At 35.6% G+C, this 20402-nt stretch overlaps 2 protein-coding genes across 14 annotated transcripts; both read right to left on the reverse strand.

The window, feature by feature from the left end:
• Positions 1–317: 317 nt before the first annotated feature.
• LOC103139160 (complement component receptor 1-like protein) lies at positions 318–6120 on the reverse strand. Of its 2 annotated transcripts, XM_007553641.2 has the most exons (9): positions 6063–6120; positions 5706–5787; positions 5431–5619; positions 5117–5216; positions 3869–3942; positions 3615–3794; positions 3323–3502; positions 2880–2942; positions 318–1104 (listed from the first exon to the last, which is right to left on the reverse strand). In XM_007553641.2, the coding sequence occupies exons 2-9, from the start codon at positions 5755–5757 to the stop codon at positions 1064–1066; spliced, it is 879 nt and encodes a 292-aa protein (XP_007553703.1). In that variant the 5' UTR covers positions 5758–5787; positions 6063–6120; the 3' UTR covers positions 318–1063. The 2 variants fall into 2 exon arrangements, with proteins under 2 accessions (XP_007553703.1, XP_007553704.1); XM_007553642.2 differs by lacking the exon at positions 6063–6120 and having other exon boundaries at positions 5710–6056.
• Positions 6121–6726: 606 nt separating this feature from the next.
• Positions 6727–19539, reverse strand: LOC103139162 (membrane cofactor protein-like). 12 transcript variants are annotated; one of them, XR_001662322.1, is made up of 15 exons: positions 19414–19539; positions 18580–18674; positions 18283–18471; positions 16860–16956; positions 16242–16315; positions 15982–16161; positions 15707–15886; positions 14952–15011; positions 13653–13691; positions 13460–13498; positions 12313–12357; positions 11506–11560; positions 9350–9447; positions 9083–9140; positions 7695–7722 (listed from the first exon to the last, which is right to left on the reverse strand). XR_001662322.1 is itself a non-coding variant. In XM_016672246.1 (14 exons), exons 2-14 carry the CDS (start codon positions 18635–18637, stop codon positions 7720–7722), a joined length of 1077 nt encoding a protein of 358 aa, XP_016527732.1. In that variant the 5' UTR covers positions 18638–18674; positions 19414–19539; the 3' UTR covers positions 7695–7719. The 12 variants fall into 12 exon arrangements, 9 of the variants coding, with proteins under 9 accessions (XP_016527729.1, XP_016527730.1, XP_016527733.1 ...); XR_001662323.1 differs by lacking the exon at positions 11506–11560 and having other exon boundaries at positions 19414–19538; XM_016672246.1 differs by lacking the exon at positions 9350–9447.
• Between the last annotated feature and the right edge of the window lie 863 nt (positions 19540–20402).

Genomic DNA, 20402 nt, shown 5'->3' on the forward strand with positions numbered 1-20402 from the left:
TTCTTATTACAGCGCCCTATCGAATCATGGAGTGTAATGGCCATAGAGGTTCCTGCAACACCAACAAACAAATACTATATCAAAAGGTGACTGTTGACTTACTGGTGGGGCCATGATTCAGTTGGAAGTAATTGCCTTGTAATCAGAAGGTTGTCAGTTTAAATTCAGGTTCTATTTATTTAAACCTCAGGTTTCCTGACACTACATACTGGTGTAATATGTGAAAATGTGCAGTTCGAGTTGGGTAAATGTGACAAGAGTAAAAGGGTTTTGAGGAGTTGTACAAGTTTAAAAATAAATAAATAAAAAAACAACACTTAGGTTTCTTATTTTATTGAAGAACTTCAAGTTCGGTTTGATCAAAATTATATTAACTAATATGTCCTCATATAAAATTTGCCAAAGAGTGGAAAAAGTGCAAACATTTTTTGAGAATACATTCACAAAATTCCTTTAAGATGACAGTCAATACCAGTGTTCAAATACTCTAAAACAGTAAGTAGATACAATTACTGATATAAACAACTGAAAGGTTTTTGGTAAACTGATTTCCTTTGATTCTGTCTATAACTTGGTTGATTCAATTAAATAATATGTACATTCTTAAAGCAAACATTCAACAAGTGGTAAAAAAAAGGCATTTCATTTGAAAACTAACAAACAATAATTTACAACACATGGCTTTTCCCCTTCAGGTATATGAAAGATGGCCACAGCAAAGGCACTTATGAGTGTTTTAACAGAGCCTAAAGTTTTCTTCAGTGTGAACATTAAACACAAACTATAATAAATAACACATTAAAAAAAGATTTTAAACAGCTAAATTTCACTTAAAACAACCTGAGTATAATATATAGAAACAAAGATGGGAGTAATAATGAATGTCTTTACAGCATGTTGTTACAGGATATTTTTAACTCTAAAAGTCATGAAAGTTACTTGAATCATAAAAGAGAGATTGGGGTTGAAGCGCTCATGTTGTAGAGGTAAACTTCCACTGAATTCCAGCAAATGAAAGGCAGATTCCCTCAGACGTCACGTTGTTCTTTTTAGGGCGACATTTTTACATCCAGTAGTTTTGAACCAACAGGATTGGGATGGTTACTATTGAAAAAAAGAGAACAAATAAAAGTAATTAAACAACTTGTAATGTGAAAAACAAATGTGTTTTACACTTTTTAAAACCTATAAATAGAGTAGTTTCAGGCGAGTTAGGGAGCAGAGTAATGTGGGTAAGAAAGAAAAAGAATAAAAATCTACTAAGCTGACCCAAAATTAAAACCACCAACAAGAATAACTTAAAGAAATCAAGTTGTTACAGCTGTTCATGTCAAATTATGCCCACATCATGGTCTTTATTTATCATTTGGGGAAATATCTATAAAAATAGGAAAGGCTTTTGCACCTGCACCACCAGTTTCAGCCTTTCTATGAAGAAGGAAAGTATAGAAGTATTTTGGTCAAGAGTGTGAGAGGGTCAGTGCTCTGCACACACATCTCAACTCCTGGTAGAAGCTACAGCTGCTTCTACCAGGCTGTTTTCCACTCCACCCCAGATTAAGGCCACATCCAATTGGAAACGATTGTAGGTGTATCTGTAGAAGTTTGCTTCTTGTGCTGAGCATCCACACAGATTCAACTTCTTGGGAGACCAGAAACAATCATTTCTGAAGCTGAGTTACAGTGGATACATTTCAGCTTCATTTATTACTAATTATGTGATACCACAAATGAAGTGCAACATTTAGAAGAAACTGTTCAGTACAACCAGTTAGTCAGTTTGTGACTTCCTGCAGCCCGAGCCACGCCACAAGCCTCAACTTCCTCCCTTCAAAAGTGAGGTTTGCTGTTGGAATGCTTTCATGAAACAGAACACTCGTTCTTCATTATCTTTCTAGTAACTTGGAGCGACTTGCATCACGATTACAGAAGAGTCCGACTGCCCTGTCCTAAAGATCTGTGTCACACTCAAATGACCGTTGTGGCTCTAAACACTACAGCTGACATCGTTTATCAAAGATTGACACAGACTTGTCTTACAAAACTTTGTGCAAAGTCAATTTCCCTTTTTAGGATACAACAGTTTGTAGTTGGGGTAACCAGGCTAATGTTACACAAACACACACCTTTTAGCCATCTAACTGTACTACATGTATGGGAAATTTCAGAAAACAAGAAATATAAGGAAGTCACCGCAAAATAACGATTACAGTGTATACATTTTAAAAAGACTTGGAGAACACAATAACAGATTCTTCTCAGCAGATTTTTGTTGTATGACTGAAATACTGTCGAGCGTCTTCAGCTTAGACAAATTTGATCAACTCAGAGAAACCAACGTGTTCTTATAGGAGAGTTCTTACTTAAATCAATAAGACAAAGCTCAGGCTTTGATAGAAATAATTTGATAAAATGGTTAGATAAAAAATCCTATACACAAAGCCTTCAGAACAGTGTTTCACAGAAATTTTAAAAATAAAAAATCCCTATCCAGACAACAAACATGGAGTCCTCATAGGTGAATGAAAAAAATGTTTTACTTGATTTTTCTAGATGCTGATGAAAACCCTCACACTATTTTTACTGAAAAACATGCAGTGCTATTTAAATGTTTGACTGTTTCCTTAGAGATAGCTTAGTAATGAATACATTTGCATGACAACTGGATGGAATATGGCTTGTGATGTCTTCACATCACAAGCCATATCACTAAACTATCTGGTGAAATGTCAACTGGCAGCAGACCAAAGAGAGATAATCTTTTTTTATTATTATTAATTAAGTGCTGGTATTTTATCCATGCTGTTCTTCTGAGGCCATATTTTTGTGGGTAGGGAACAGAAAGATTATCTGCACGCCAATCAGAAATTGAAACTCACCTACAGCACCAGTAAGTCCTCCCACAAGAGCATTCCCGTTTCCCACAAGAGCATTCCCATTCTCTGAAAGGAAAAACAAAGCAAACTGATGAGAATGAAAAGAGAAAAACAAAATACAGCAAAAATTAGTGAAGAACATTTCTTACCAGAAGCTAATTTGATACAATGTGAGAAATAGACATTGAGGATTACCTTCTTTCCATGTAACTCAGTTTTTCTACACTACATACCTAGATATGTAAAGCAGGAAAATATGATGTGTTCCACAGATTTTTCTGATTTTCTGTTAGATGTATTTGTTTCATGACTAATTATGGTAAGTAATAAACATCTGCATAAATGTGGCTTATAACTGCCAAACTGTGCCGACTTCAGAGTACACGTCACTTATAGCAAGACAGTGAACATCGAATTACACTTGATTATTTTAATTGATGACTTACTGGTGCATTTTGGAAGACCAGGTGACCACTTGCTATCTATGTTACAAGTCACTGTAGGTTTTCCAATCATTGTGTATTCAGGTTTACATTTAAATGTCACTGTAGCCTTATATTTGTGCGGTGGTCGAGAGCCAGATTCCCAAAATCCATTTATAATCACAGGGTCTTTACATTCAACTCCTGAAAGTGAAAAAGAGTATTTTTTATTACAATTAGAATCACATTAATTAAACTTTTAGTTATACTTTTGAAGTTGAGGGAATTGAAAAAAAAAAAAAAAAAAAACACTTACGGACACAGGTTGGGGCAGCAGAGGAGAATTTCCCATCTTCAGAACAAAATAAGTCCCTGGATCCACGAAGTTCAAGGCCTTTGTTGCAGGAGTACCGCACAACTTCTCTATAACCATAAAAGTCCTTCTTTGGACTGAATCTCCCATTTACAATTTCAGCTGGAGTGACACATTTCACCTCTACAAAACAAAATAATATTAATCAGACTTGGAGCGCATTTCAGCTAATAAGAGTGAACACAAAGATCACTGACCATCACATGTTGGCACCCTCCCCGTCCATCCCTGGACCTCACATCTCAGTACCGATTGCCCAACTAACATGTAGCTAGTAAAGGAAAAGGTTAAATGAATTTAATCTATCAAGTGCATTTACCAACACAAACCTAGATTGAACAGGCATTTAATTTCAACCTAGGTTGAAATTATTCACTACTTCCATTTTAAAATCCCACATAATCAGAAATGCAATGATTGATTCACTATAGTGTCTTTACTCAACAAAACCTTGAAGAAATACGGAAGTTGAGTAAAACAACACAGAGTGAGACACATATTCACACACAGAACTAACAACCGTGGGCACACAGACCAAAGGGCAATTTGGAGAGACCAGTTAACCAAACAATCATGTTTTTGGCTTGTGGGAAGAAGCTGGAGTACAAAAGGAGAAATGCTGAAAAAATCCCAGGCTGGAATCCCAAGTCCTGGGATTCTATTTAGAATCCTGGGATTCTATTTAGAATCCCAGGATTCTGATTATTTTTTTATTGCGAGGCAACAGTGCTACCAACCACAGCCCAAGAAAATTAACAGTATTTTAAAATTGTACAGGTTATTTATCTACTACACTAAAGTAACATTAACTAAGTTAATTAACTAACATTAACTAAGGCAAGAGTGGGGTAAAATTTACATGGTTACTTAAAGACTATGTAAATAACTGCTAAATTGGAAAATTCTAGTTGTTCATTGGTCCAATAGTGACTCCTAGTGGTTAATTTATGCTTTCATTTTAAAGAACGGTAGATTTCTTCTTTGTTTATTCTGTGGTTACCTAGCAACACCCTGCGAGATGAGACGTTAGTTTATAAAGAAACAAATAAAAAATAGCGCCCTCGGAAAGCAGAATGAGGTATAAATATATGTAATAAGAAATGTATATTAAACTGTATATTAAGGAGTTAAAGGACATAACGTATTTTTTTGTGTATAACTGAATATTGATATGTTGATTTATACAGGAGCTGAGTATGTCCAAGGGTTCTGTATTCTTTTGTTTTATGCTACAGTTTTCACGGTGTCAATGGAAAGAAAGGTTGAGATTAAATTGCACCCGTTTGAAACTCCCTGCGTCTGGCTGTTCAATCCGAGAGGCCGCTACAGACTAATAAAATCAAAAGTAAGATGATTAATCCCAATTTATTGTGACTAGATGTGACTTTACACTCTGATAAATAAGAACATAAAACCTGTTTAGAAGATGCCATTGTGCTACTTACCCTGATCTGCAAGTGACCACAGCGGTATCACCAAACTCAGTCCCATCTTTATATTCAATATCACCTCGACTCACTTCTGGAAGAGCGCCACAGTTCCTCCCTGGAACAACACAATTACCAGGAATTACACTCATCCAGAATAAGTACATGTACATTTCAAAAAGAATGATTTTTATAACTGTAAAACACTTTACGACAGACTTACAGCTTGTTAGGAGTATGTTAAAGAAACTAACATTTTTAACTGGCAGTGCAACAACGCTACAACTGCAACTGCAGAATTATAAGTAGTGCAATTAGTAGACAATATTCACTCTCGCATTTCAGCCGCAGAGCGCTCCATGCGCCAGCTGAGCATGTGATCTGTGGAGACCCTCCAGCAGATGTGTAGCCAGGAGCACAGCTAAAAGAGACACTGGCCCCATCTTCAAACGTGCTCTTTGTAATGTACTCATCCCTCAAGTGCATGTTTGATCCTCCACTGGGTTTGGAACATTGCTGAGCTAGAAAACATTTTTTCCAAAAAGGCAATACGTTTAGTTGAGAAGTCAGATCTGAATGCATAGTTATTACTTTAGTTTGAACTCACCTACAGAAGTGATGGCGAGGCCAAAGCTACTCAGCAGAAAGAAGACATTCATGATGAGGCTCAGAAACACTGCAGCTCTTTTCTGGAAAAGAGAAAAGTAAACCGAGACGTAGCCACATTTGTTCAACCAAAACCATGTAAATCTAAAGAGACTTTGTGCTGAACTACATTTCCCATGTTAGCTTCAATGCTGTTATTAACCGTTTAGATTCAGGTTCCGTTAGATATAAAAAGAAGCTACCGTTACATCAACAACTACAAATTTGTAAGTAGAGTTATTATCCAAGTCATACTTAAAGAAGAAAGGCGTTTGAAAGCTAATTATTTAAAGAAATACATGATTTTGTCAGTGTTTACCTTTTTGGCTCCTTATCTTTTAGATAAGTGTTCCTCTTGGGATTTTACTGCCCACCGGAAACACGTCATCATCTTACGAAAACCAGATTCTTTAATTTATTAAAATGTTTAACTTATTTCACTGATTACATTAAAAATAAACTTATGGATTATATTGATGCCTTACAGTCTGTAAGTAGCTAAATAATTAACTTAAAATAAATTTTGATGTTTATAGCTACCATTAACCCTAAGATGAGTTTCTCAGAAAAATTTATTAGACAATACAAAGGAAAGATTCTAAGTACAGAAATATTCTGTCGTCGCCAACACGATAAAAAGGAAGAGCTTAAATTCTTGTCTACTGACAATCTTGATTGGGACATCCTCCTGTCAAAGCTCTCTTACCAGAATTATTTGATAAGAGAATACACTCATGTACTCTAGACTTTGCACAAGACCAATCTATCTGCACTTAGATGTTTTCACATTATTTTCATGAAGAACTAAGCAATTGGTAGCTAGTCTGAAAGGGATGAGGCTAATCTATTGGGTTAATGGTTGAAACTCGGAATAGCATTTATTTGTGCTTCAAAGACAATAAAGCAAATTAGAGTAAGAACTCAACATGGTTAAAACAAGATGCCTCCCTAAAATAAATCCATCAATTATAACAGAAAAACACTTCTGTTTTCAGCCTTTATTTAAATAACAAAAAATACACAATTAGACAACTGGCTCCAAACAATATGAAATCTCATTGATTTGAAGGAATCAACTTAATAAATAAGTGCAAGCTTATCTGAGATAACCTTCAATAAAAATGTATGCAACCACAGAAAATGTTAAAGTTCTGCTACTAAAAATGTATTAGCATTACTGCGGTGTAAAAGGAAAACTGAATATTACAGATGGGAAAAAAAAGTGGTCTTGTTATTGATAATATAAAGCAAAACAAAAAGAAAAACATAAAAAGCAAAAAAAAAAAGTCCAATGGTTGATACAGATAAGAACATGATTTAAACTGGAAAATTGTTTATTGCAACTCAAACACACATACAAAGTAAAGCATTTGATTTTTTTTTTTTCATACAGGCACGTAGGGTGTAACTTTGCTCAGCACTAATTTCTGATCTGTATAAATAATGAACTTTTAAGACGGAGTGGTTTAAACCACCAGAAGTCTTTTCTACAATTACAAAAGCTCCCATTATCTATTCAGTTACAGAAAATGTGAAGTTTTTTTTTTAATTAGATCAAATATTTCTGCACAAACAGAAAAGTTAAACACAATGTGGGAAAATTACATTTTAAAAATGCTACTTTTACTAAATTAAGAAGATCTCTGTAGCTGTTTCTGAAGGCCAGCTTGAGCTGTGCTCTAGTGCAAATATTCCAAATCAATGTAGAATACAATAATGTCCAAAAAAGTAAAACGGGTAACAAATAGATTCATGAGTATTAGAAGTGACCAGGCGCTTGAAACATCAAGTGAGAATAGATGTCATGTTGTCCAAATTACAGGCCGACTTCTCTGCAGAAGCTGATTTCTAGAGAGGAGTTTAATGACTTCCACATTTTTCTTTGGAATCGTCTTCATTCAGTGGTCTGGGGATAGTCCTCTCCACAAGGCATCATCTTCACATGCAGGAGTTTTGGACCAACAGAAGAGTGACGCTCACTAAAGAAAAAAGCAAGAGAGAAATGTAACCAATCACTTTCTACAAAAATTATCAAACCTACAATGGAGGAAAACAATGTGCTGAACGTTTTGAGTGAAGGAAGCTTTCCCAGGATACCTGGCTACCTACAGTAATGTGAAAGATGGAGAGAAAAACAGAGCTGAAAGTTAAAAATATACAAACAGCCACAACATTAAAATCTCAATTCCACATTCTAAAATAAGGCCTTTTTAACACCACCTACCACAGCCTCTAAATATTATGTGATGTCAATGGGAATTTGTCAAACACTTCTTACCAGAGCTAAAAACACTCTGGGGTAAGGTGTCCTAACTCCATAATCAAGTTCAGCTACATCTGAATTACAAAGCCATCAAAAAGATTATTTCAGTAATTCAATTCAAAAATTGGAACTCATAGATTAATTTCACACAGAGTGTAGAGTTCAAAGCGCTAATTTAATTTATGGCTCAGTTAATGACAACCTAAAATTCAGTTTTCAGGCTATTTTAATATTACTAAGACCAACAAAAAGGGAGCGTTTAAAACAAGCCTTTGTATGAATTACTCCGTCAGAGCAGCGTGGAAAGGAGACGACGAGTCTGTGGCACTGCTGAGGGGTTCAGGAAACCTCAGCAGTGGTTTTGAGTTTAATTACCACAGAGGAAAGCATCAAGTTCTCTAAAATGTCCTGTTGGTCAATTGTGGTGACTGGAATTTATGAAACAGTTGATTTTCATCTACACTTGATATGACTCTGCAAACCATCACTAACTGTGATAGCTTCATTTTGGGTCTGGTAGTTGCCACCTCTAAACTTGAAAACCTTTTTTTTAAATGTATAATTTTTTAAAACTCTTTCCTTCCACTTAATTTTAACATTTTGCTTTGATACATCATTGAGTTTCTTTAGCAATGATATGTTGCAAAAGAAACAAGTTACTAGTAGCTTGGACTAGTAACAGGACAATCGAGCAGAATTACATAGGAAGGCAATAATCAGTCTAATATTCACATAAATTAATACAAATTAAAGCCTGGAGAACACCACTGTGTGGAATGCATCTCTATGAGTTTTATTTTTTGAAATTTGTTTCTGAAATCTTTTTGATGATATATCTAGTATATATCTGTAGACTACAGGGCTTACTGCAGAAAGAAAACCCTGCAAATGATTTTAGTGTTGTGGCTGATCTGTGCATTTATAGAGCTTCTCATAAAATAATTAAAAAAAACGTCTCCCAACAATACCATAATTCACCTGTTTAAATACAATGTAATGAAATAAAACATGTTCTTTCTCATCATGCAATCATGTTTTTATTAAACACAATTGTTGTTGGACAACAATCTCCTTACCGAGAGTGGTACATCCTCGTCAGCTTTTGCAGGATCTTTGACAGTACGGGTTCGCCGACTGCTGTAACCCACCAATGACTGGTCAATATCACTGGTTAAATATATGCATGAAAAGGCGACTAACAAGAGTTTAGCCTGCTGAGACCTCCTGTAACATGCAACCTGAGGTCCAAGCAGGGCAACACCCACCATCCTGTGTACTGCTCATCTAAAGAGACCACCAACACAAACAAGTGCCAACCATGCAGCCATTAACACACAGCGCACCTTAAAATAATCACAGTTGTCTTGTTTTTATATGAAGATTAAAATTATGATCAGGTTATTTATCCAAGCAGAACAGAATCAATGTTTGTAACTTTCTCCTGAAAAAAAAAAGATATGGGCAAAATCAAATTCAATAATGTGGTAAAGTTTGAAGTGTCACACCCACAGCGAAGACGTACTGTGTATGAAAATAATACCTTCTTTTTTTCAAGTTATAAAGAATCATTATCTGAAGGAAGTAAACACTAAATGCATTTACAAACAACCTTAAACATTATACAGCTAGTAACAGAAATGATTCACAAGCTAAATTAAACCCAAAGGATCAAAACTAATTTCAACATACTTTGAAATTTGGTACTTGGTTAGAAGTGGTGTGGGTTTTAAAGAAACTCTCCTATACAGCCAGACAGTCATTATAAATGGAAATAACTTTCATGTCACCTCCTAAGATAATGGCCTGTGTCATTTTCTGCCAAAAGTGATATGCATAAATAGATAAATAAATAAATAAATAAATAAATAAATAAATAAATAAATAAATAAATAAATAAATAAATAGATAAATAAATAATTACTTTTGGGTAAAAATAACTTAAACATTATTTTAGGAAGGTGACAATATGCAGAAACATATTGAAAATCCAATTAAAAGCCAAGTGAAGTCCCAGGAAAATAAAAAAAAAAAAATAAATCGCTGTTCCACTGAACACTGATGATTTATGAATTATTGCAAAGTTAGCTCCCAAAAGAAATTTGTGGTGGCTCTGTGATGTACAATCTTATGAATTAATTGAAGAAGTATGCAAATGAGAAAGTAATGGATAAACCTTTCCTTTGATTGTTTATTCAGGTTTGGGTTTGCTCTTTGAGACTAAAAATAATGAGGCTTCATTATGTAGACACAGCGTCAGCAGCAATTAGTCATTTGTAGGTTATTTGGTTTAGGGTTGAACATAAAAGAATTTAATGCTTTTATTAATGTAGCATAAAACATTTTTAAATGCCATTTAAAAATATCTAAAATTATGTGCATCTCAGTAAATTAGAATATCATCAAAAAGTTAAGTAAAACCTTTGTATAGATTCTTTATCTTATGGCCATATGATGGCGAATCAAGAAGAAAATTGCTGACATGACAGAGAGTCAGACATCCTCTACAAGGTAGGGAAGACAAAAAATTATTGCTAAAAAGTCTTGCTATTCCAGAGTATGCTGGAGATTTTAACATAGAATTGACTGCATCCATGACACAGGTTAGAGCTGTATAGTTTCTTGTGCTAAGCTCCCGAGGCAAAGATAATGTCAGAAGTACAGGCTAAGTGAAAAACTGAGAATACTGCTCAGTGGCTCAAAGTGCCTTTTCAAATAAAAAAAAAAAGTTCCCCAAGAGCAAGAGTGCAGAGGCTCAGAATCCAAGTTTATTGAAGTCCAGTGTTTGGTTCCCACCACCAGTGATGCTTTTGGAAGCAGTGTCATTCAATATGGTTGGTTCACTCAAGGCCAAGTTTCAAATCCAAAGTTTCTGCTGTCATACATCACAAAATTTGAAAGCACTTTATGTATCCCTCTAATTACAAGCTCTATGGAGCCGATTTAATTTTCCTGCAAGATTTTAGGCCCATTTTTATCTGATAAATGTAATCTTTAGAAATTACATAATAGCAACATACAAACACTTGAAACACACTCAGTATGTAAGGAATCTACATCATTAATTACTCTGAAATTATGTTTTCACTAATATTCTATTTTATTGAGATGCATATATATATTGTATGTAGAGAATTCTCAGTGAGACCCACAGCTCTGTAGAGGAGAGTTCCTTTTTCATTGCATATAATATAACAACATCAAAGCTTCACAAGTCTGTAAAGTAGAGATGGGCATTGCATTCCCAGATCAGTAGTTAGGCAAAATCTGTAAAATTTGAATTACAGGATGTTATAATGTCATTTCTTCTTCAAATCCCCATCCCTACTTCAAAGTGCAAAAAAAAAAAACCCTTCATCATGCAACGTCGAGAAAGTTCAGACAGGAAGCAAAGGCACACATTCAGACTGTTAATGGCTGGGCTGAGGAAGGACAAAAAGCAACAGACAGACTCCAAGTTCCATAAAGCGTTAGTTTACACAGATATAAAACAAAGATTTACCGTTTCTTTAGGAGGCAAAATATAATAATGCCAATGATGAGGATGATGCAGATCACTATTTTGATGAAAAAAAAAGACATTGTGATGTTTGAAGAGTTTGTGTGTGAGCTTTAAGAACGGTCCTGAAATTTAATCACTGTTTCCCCCCCCCCCCACACATTAAACAGAAAGCTCTTCTTCAAATTAATTATAAAAATCTGCCAGTTGGAAGAAATGATCTTGATCTATTTGAGAAGCAGATGCCTAACATAATTTCTTTAAAATTATTTGAGAGCAACTGGCACCGAGAAAAAAACATAAATAAATCAGCTGTTCAAGTGTTAACCATTTGTAGAAGTTCTCGTAACAAAAAATCAATATCTATACAATAATTTGTCAAAAAAGTACCTTGTAACACTTCACTATATATTATATTTTATTGGCAAATAAAATGCTATCTGCCAACAATAGTTTTGGTGATTTCTACACAGCTACTGTGTTAAACAAACAAAGGCAAATCAACACAGAAGAGTTAAAAGGTTAAAATGTTAAACTCAGTGTTAAATGAATTCAGTTACAGCAATCACTACTACTGATCAGAAAACTTTTTTTCTGTTTTGGGAGCAAAATGCTAAAAGATAAAAATAACTTCTGCAAAGTGGGTAATTTATTAACTAAGACATTCTAGGTTATTTTGACCTTTGTAGAACTCCATGATCTGTGTTATTATAGCAACACTGTTCATTTGAGGTCACACTACTTTTGAAAAGGGCTCACATAATTTGTGTTTACTGTTAACACGCAGCTCAAGGATGAGGATAGACTTACCAACTGCAATAATAATCAATGTCTGAGGGGTCTTGTCTCCGTTATCTAAAGAAAAGCAAGAAAAGAAAAAGAACAAACAAGAGACAGAAGAGAGCAGGAATTAAGTTGAGGTTGCATCTTTTTTAGGAAAAAAAAAGCAGCTTTGCATCAGGTGATACAGAGCATTGTTTGCAAAACCAAGCAGTGTTTTTTAACTCTTCTGGAGTTTGTACATTTATCTTTACAGTGTGTGATCAAAGTCACATTCCTTCCTACTGTGCAGAAACTTAACAGATAAAGTTGATTCTTACTATTAAAGATAACAAGCAGTAGAACAGCTGTAGGAAAGCTGCAACATGCAGTGCCTCCCCATAGGCGATTATTGTGCAGAGCAGTATTGCTGGTTTCTGTGTTGTAAAATAAACCTGAGATTTCTTAAATGCTATATGGATGAAACAGCCAGACGGATATCATAAATGGTAGCATTCGCAAGAAAAGAAACATCAGAAAAGCTACGGCAAGAAGAGCAATCAGGATTCTGATGGTAAAACATTTACACAGATCATGACTACCACTACAATGTTTTTTGTCATCTGTTTTTACTGTTTGTCTGTTCGAAATAAATAAAAACCATTACATCAAGTTTAACAGCATTGTCATTTTTAATAAACAATGCTAAACCTTTGATGTGTGGTCTACGATAAAATTCAAATATTGATGGGGACCCCCAAAGGTCTGGGGGTCCTAAGCAGCTGCTTAGTTTGCTTTGCCTTAGCCAGGCTTTGTAGTCACCTCGTTTCCTGTCAAACTCTGGCGCTTTATAAAACATTAAATAAGTCAACATTAGCCATGAGGATGGAGCAGCGAAAGCAAACTAATAAACATAAAGCGGCACTGAAAAGTTGACAGGTAAAGAAATCCCTGAGAAAGGGCAGCAATGTAAAATCTTCTGACCTGCTTGGTGGTCCTTCCTTTAGTTCTGGTCTCTCCACCAGACACAAGAAGTCAGATGATACTGCTTATAGCAGCTTTAGCGAGGTTAGCACTGATTTAATTTACTAACCAATATATTTTTGTTGCTGTGGCTGTTGAATATTATTTACACAGCACTTTAAAAAATCCTAATGTAAGCTTATTTTTGTCAGCATATAATCTGCGTTCCATTTACCTGGGGAGTTGGAAGTCGGAGCTTGGGTGGATGTCACACCTGAGGTAACAGTGTTGCAGATAACAGTCAGCGAAGTTAGTATTTCAACATGGCAAGTAGACACTGCCTCCAGTCGCACCCTGCTCTTGACATATTGGCTAAAATCCTCATATTTGTCCAATTTTTTTCAGCATATAATCTGTGTTCCATTTACCTCGGAAGACTGAAGTCGGAGATTGGGTGGAAGTCCTACCTGAGGTAACAGCGTTCCAGATAACAGAGGAGTTACTATTTTGACACGGCAGGTAGACATTGTGCGCAGATTGTATTAATGAGGGGGTATTATGTAAAATTGACTTCTTTGAGATTTATGTCTTATTATGTTATTCCCTCATCTAAAATCAGACCTTGAAGGTTGTTTTGATTTTTTAATACATGTTTGAGAAATCCTTGCATCTCCCATGGCAACCAATCTGAAGTGCACAAACATTCAATCCCACAAAGTGCCACCTATTTCCACAAAACTTCTCCTAGCAGCTTCCCCTTTTGAGTTTTCCCCACTCCAGACTAGCAGCAACATCAATTAACAGATTGCATCATGGTGGAACTACAAGTTTGCTGAGCTCATCATACAAACTACTTCTCAGGCCAACACTCCTAAGTACGTTTGTTAACGGTGGAGTGAAGGACAGAGTAGGACAGGGGTGTCAAACTCAATTTCACCGAGGGCCACTTCAGCATATTGGCCACCCTCAACGGGCCACATTGACGGTACAAATCAGGAGTGTCCTCCAGACTACAACTTTTAGATGCATCCCTGCTAAAATATACCCCAGACAAAAGGTTGACTTCCCTCATTAGTAGCAACTCAGTTCTGTAGAGGCTAATAATGAGTAAATGATCCAGGTGTGTTAGAGAAGGAATGCATCTAAAGTTGCAAAATGGTATCTCTGGAAAACTAGACTGGGGCACCCGTATCATAAATAAATAATGGTAGGGGTGTAATAAATGTACATTATAGACTTTACGCAAAAATTTAGTCTCAGAGGCAACTGAAATCAATTAATAAAAAAAAATCCTTTCTAAATATCATCTCATGGTCTCTGAACTAAATGCGTCTTTCTGACCAGGAGATGACGAAGAGTTATGGACCGGACGCTTTGGAGCATCTGGTTAGGAAGTCTGAGTTTCTCTCACTTTCAGAGAGAAATGTCCGACTTCGGGGAGCGTTTCCAGATCCAACTAGAAACTTGGAATTTCTGAGTTTGAGGACAACATTCACTTGCTGCTTTAAAACTGCATATTTAACCCATTAACAAGTAACATGATGACTGGATAATTAGTTATTCTCTTCCCTTTAGTGGTCATGATGACGTACCTGAGCAGCATGATTTTTTTTTTTCTTTTTATTTGAGCAGCTACAATATCGCTCCAACATTTGCAGCGCTCCTATCTATATCATATTGTAAAATCAGGCATTTTTCACAAGATACATGCAAGTTAACATACTTACCTTTAGGTTTTTTTGTCGTGGTAGTGGGAGTAGCAGTGGTGACAGAAGGTGGAGTTGCCCCTGAGAAAAACAAAGAGTGTAATAAGGAGAAAATCATCTTGGTATCAATAATTCCTGATATTTAAAATAATTAAAGAAATATAAGCTGAACAGACTGGAATTCAGCATCTGAAGAAATGACTTACAAATACATAATCAAAAAACAAAATAAAAAATCTTTAAACTTTGAAATCTGGAAAAAAGGTCTAAAAATATCTTACACAATATTTCCAAACAGGAAAAAGCCTGTCACACCCTGTGCTCAGTAATATGATTGAATCCACTCATCTTTGCCTAAATTCAACATCAGATAGTCACATGTCAAGAAGAGGAAGTGTGATAAGTCAAATTTCCTGTTCATAGAAAAAAAAAACTTCTCCACAAATTCTAATTAGAAATAGTAATTAAGAAATTATTTTAAGTGGGAAATGTAAACAAAATATCAGTACCACATAATACAGCACATTATCTGAAGGATGCAAACATAGAGGACTGTGGCAAATGATACAGGTTTACGGGTGTGGGGTCGGTTGGACCCCATATGTAAACACAAGGGTTAATTGATCAACAATTTACCAGCCCCAGCTGCCACACGGCAGAGCCGTCACAGAGTCACTTTTTAGGAGCTTTTTTCATTACCATGTAGGGAAATTAATGTTCAGATTATGATGTGCATTATTTTATTAGTGTTTTTTTTTTTTTCCCCACATACTTACTTTTACATTCTGGTAACGATGGCGACCACTGGTTATTTATATCGCACATCACAGTAGGTGAGCCATACATTATGTATCCAGGTTTACATCTGTACGTCACTGTAGCCTTGCGTCCATGTGGAGGCCGAGAACCACTTTCATAGACAGCATTTTCAATTACAGGATCTTTACATTCAACCTCTAAAAGCGAAGGGAAAGGAAATTATTATTGTCACAACAGTAATCAGTCATGATTTTGTTATCAAATTTGAGACTAAAAACAGACCAATACTTACTGACACAGGTTGGAGGAGAAGGGGAGAATTCCCCATCATCAGAGCAGGTTGTTTCTGTTGGTCCATTAAGTACAAATTCTTTGTTGCAGGAGTACCGCGCAACTTCTCCGAAATTATAGAAATCTTTGTGTGGTTGAAATACGCCGTTTGCAACTGGTGCTGGTGTGGTACACTGCACCGCTGCAAAACAGAATTAAGTTTTTCATATTTCAGATCCTTTCAACCTTCAAGAAGCTGAGATGAACAAAAAGATCACCAACCGTCACATGTTGGTAACCTGCCAGACCATCCGTTGACTTCGCATCTAAAACTCGACCTCCCGACCAGCATGAAACTAATGAGTGGAGAAATAAAAAGCATTTATTTTAACAACACTGAGACAAGCAAACAGACCGCTGTCTTTATTTCACAGCAAAATTAGCAAAAAGAAAATGCTGCTACTTGCAGGAAATATTTCAGTAATTATCTTAGTGGAGCATGCTACTGTCTGTTAATCTGGGAGAGGACACAAGGCCAACACCACACAAACTGAAATCCAACATTCCACAGCAAGGCAGATTATTAGCGAATAGAAAACACCTAGAATCGTTTCTAATTAGCCTTACGTTTTTGAAAGTCAAGCTGTGCAACACACAAAGCTCCATTTCAGACGCTACAGGTTTTTGGTTTGCATGACATTACCACTAAATTCTCTGACAGTATATTTAGAAGAAAAATACCTATTTTAGTATTTTTTTATATTCTTCAACGGGTTGGTTATATATATTTTTTTCAGACTAGTTTTACATTTTGTTTCAATAAAAGCATTACATCATGACTTCACTGTTTACATACACAAAAGGTGCACTCTTAGATAAAGTTATACTTTTGTTACTAACCCTGCGTTACAAGTGACCGTAGCTGTATCACCAAACTCAATTCCGTCATAATTAACTTCACCATGAGACACCTCACCCAATGTGCCACAAGATTTCCCTGGAACAAGAAAAGGGAACAAAATTACACTAAATCTACAATTTATTGGACACTGCTACTAAAAGCATGTGGGGAAAATATAGTAAAGTAGCATTTTATAATGTTAAAATATAAAGGCGCTTTCGCACTGCACGGAACGGAACGGTACGGAATGGTTGTGTTCGCATTACAACTTGCGACCGGTGTTATAGATCAACTGGTAGCTAAATCAACTGGTGGTGGCAGCTGGAAAAGACTTATGTTTTTGTGGGTGTGGCTTTTTAGGACCCCTTTACCGAACCAGGAAGTAAACAATGCAATAAGCTTAAAGAACTACAAATCTTTGCAAAAATACTATCCGATTCCGTAAAACAACCACTAAGATCTCGGGAATAACTAATTAGAAAGACTTTATTGGTCTAATATGGTATGTTGCCTTTTATTTAAAAGTTCATCTGCAAAACCATCAAAACGTGTAAATTACGTAGAACTTGTCCTGACTTATGTGTTGCTTCAGAGGTTGAAACTCGTCAAAGGAAGATCGAAATAGATCTCGATGTGGCATGAGCAGATCTCAAAGCAAAGATTATTCCCTGAAAGCCGACATAAATGTTGAAGAGCCTTGGGATTAAAAATGAAATGTTTAAAAAGATCGACTGGCTGTGTAATTTTTCCACATATTCCTCATATTATGATATTTCAAATAGGTATAAACAGAAACTATAGCGAAATCTTTTTAACTGTTTCTGTAACGCTACACTTTATTTCCTAGCTGTCATTGATTGTTATATAACGGACACATCACACTTTAAGAACCAGGCCTGGATTAATTGGTGACACTTTCAGAATCTCAGTTCGAGTGAAGATTTTAACCTGCTTCTGATGTAAAAGTATATAAGACAATTGTTTTTTCAACGACGTCTCATATGGTTGAGAATTACAGTCACTTGATGAAAATAATAAAAACGAGAAAAAATATCAACAATAAGGAAGAAATGACACTGCCACATAGATCTGCGGTAGCCATGTCTTCTGTACATGAGCAAGGAAATAAAATGTAACATTACAGAAACAGTAGGAGGGGTCCTAAAAAGCCACGCCCACAGAAACATCAGTCTTTTCCAGCTGCCAACACCAGTTGATTTAGCCACCAGTTGATCTATAACACCGGTCGCAAGTTGTAATGCGAACACAACCGTTCTGTTACGTACCGTTCCGTTCCGTGCAGTGCGAAAGCGCCTTAAGTGTTTGATTTTTGAGAATACTACAATTTCAAATTGTGAGTAAAATTATTCTACTGTTGTATCATGGAGAATTTCATGGTGTGTTTTATTAAATAATACTCACTTTCACATCGCAGCCGCACAGTACTCCATGTGCCAGCAGTGCATGTGATAGATGCAGATCCTCCAGCAGATGTGTAGCCGGGATCACAGACAAAAGAAACTTTGCTCCCATCTGGAAATGTTTGCTGGGTAATGTAGTCATCCTTCAAATCCATGTGGTCTCCTGCAAGAGGTCTGGAGCAATCTTGTGCTAGATTTTTTACAAATTGAAGAATTTGTTGAAAAGATGGGCATGAGAATTGAAAATGCTTCAATTACTGTCAGGTTGCGCATGCTCCGTGTCCCCGTTTGAACTAACCTTGAGCAATTATGGCAAAGCCAAGACTGCAGAGTATAAAGACAGCTGTAATACCCATGGCAGGATCTGGGACAGTAATCCAGTGACAACAGTTTCTTTCCGGGAAAAGATGCAAGCAAATATAAACAAGAAAGTGGTTTAAATAAAACAATCAGACAGCAAGCTCTAAATGTTTTAAATACGAACAATGACAGCCATACAGTGTAAATAATTGTCATGTTAGACTGAAGATTCGGTAGAAACCAAAACCAACTGTGTTACTAACGTATATTTAAATGAAAGAAAGCATCCATTGTAATAATTTTCCATATTTCTGAATTGTACTCCAAGCAAATTTTGTTTTTATCACCAAATCAACTTAGCGTCTAAAGAGGCAAAAATGCCTATAATATTTTTACATTTCAGAAAAACCAGCTCGACAAGCAACATCACGCAAAAGAAGCACAGCAATAAACCGAGTTTTAAAAGAAAATAAGTGGCTTGTTTATTGTGTAATATCTAAACATGTGGGCGTTAACGCGTCGCGGAAACAACGGCCTAAATTAATCCTAATTTAGCTTCAGTTTCACTGTAATGCAAGCCGAAGTTGCCAAAAGGTCCATTAATATTGAATAATACAGGAAAAAGTACACCAGACAGTCTGAATCGGCTGTTTATAAATACATATTTATATTCGATTAAAAAAACGTACCGCGTGCGGCTAGCTAGCTGAATGTTAGCTAAACAGACACCATCAAACATAACTGAAACAAACCGAAAATTACTGAAAAGTACCATTCTTTGCTCTTTTATGGATTAATCTAAAATGTTTAGAAATAGTAGATTCGGACTTACCAGCTTTAAACACCTCCGAATCAAACACGAAGATTCATTATGCTAGTGGACACTTCCTGTTAGTGCACAACTTCTTTTTGAGGAGGGCGTAACCAGAAGTGACACACTTTACTGATACGCCATTACGTATGGATGATATGCAAGTACGTATGGCATAACTTAAAGTTGTACAAGTTAATTCAGTTTTAATAATTTGATTTTTAAGGCAACAAGTTTGCATATTTTTTTAAGTAAGGTGAACTAATAGATTCTACAATGCACTTGCACATTTCATTTACTACATTAAAAAAGTTGAGTAATTTATACATTAATTTATACAGTAATTTTACTTAATCTGCTTGATAAAATTAAGTTAATTTTACTTGGATTTTATTTTTCATGTTAAGAAATATATACATACTTTAAACAAAGAACAGTCCTGCTTGATCAACATAAATAAATTATGCAAATATTTTCCTTATTTTTTTTTAAGTAAACAGAAAGTAATTTTATCAGTGTAGATAACACAAGTGTACCTGAGGTTAAGGAATGGCTTTGTAACCCCCTCTGAACAGAGGAGACAAATTTGTCTTTCTTTTTTTAGGTCAGGACATGATTTTGTTGTACATTTAAGGGATTTCTTTTAGTGATTCTAGTTCTGGTGGTAATCAGGCCTGAGTGTGGACTTTGAATTAAACTGGTAATGTTACAGTTGACTCATAATTTAAAAAGTAGTTCATAAGTTTTCCAGAAAGGGCCACAATTGTATGAATGTCTTTTTTCCATAATCTTTATTGAGATCATCTTTGTCTGATACTCAAATCTGTGTGATGGTCTGATAGCAAAAATAGATTAAATCTGTAGAGGAACACTTTTCCACAACTAATGTTGGTTCTGATCTCAGTTTCGGACCACTTTTGGTCTAAAATGTGACAGATCATGATCCCTGATCAAAACAAATTAGTGACAGATCTCTTGCTGAAGATATATCACAATCATGTCACTTTACT

This window comes from Poecilia formosa, unplaced genomic scaffold (genome assembly GCF_000485575.1).
Source record: "Poecilia formosa unplaced genomic scaffold, Poecilia_formosa-5.1.2 Scaffold57, whole genome shotgun sequence".
Lineage (NCBI taxonomy): Eukaryota > Metazoa > Chordata > Actinopteri > Cyprinodontiformes > Poeciliidae > Poecilia > Poecilia formosa.

Coding starts and splice junctions, on each gene's coding strand:
- LOC103139162 (XM_016672243.1), bottom strand. CDS start 18,637: ATGGGTATTACAGCTGTCTTTATACTCTGCAGTCTTGGCTTTGCCATA. Junction 16,162..16,241: donor CAGGTTACCAACATGTGACG/GTTGGTGATCTT, acceptor TCTGTTTTGCAG/CGGTGCAGTGTACCACACCA. Junction 15,887..15,981: donor TTCTCCTCCAACCTGTGTCA/GTAAGTATTGGT, acceptor CTTCGCTTTTAG/AGGTTGAATGTAAAGATCCT.
- LOC103139160 (XM_007553641.2), bottom strand. CDS start 5,757: ATGAATGTCTTCTTTCTGCTGAGTAGCTTTGGCCTCGCCATCACTTCT. Junction 2,943..3,322: donor TGGTCTTCCAAAATGCACCA/GTAAGTCATCAA, acceptor TTTTCCTTTCAG/AGAATGGGAATGCTCTTGTG. Junction 1,105..2,879: donor AGGACTTACTGGTGCTGTAG/GTGAGTTTCAAT, acceptor TTTTTTCAATAG/TAACCATCCCAATCCTGTTG.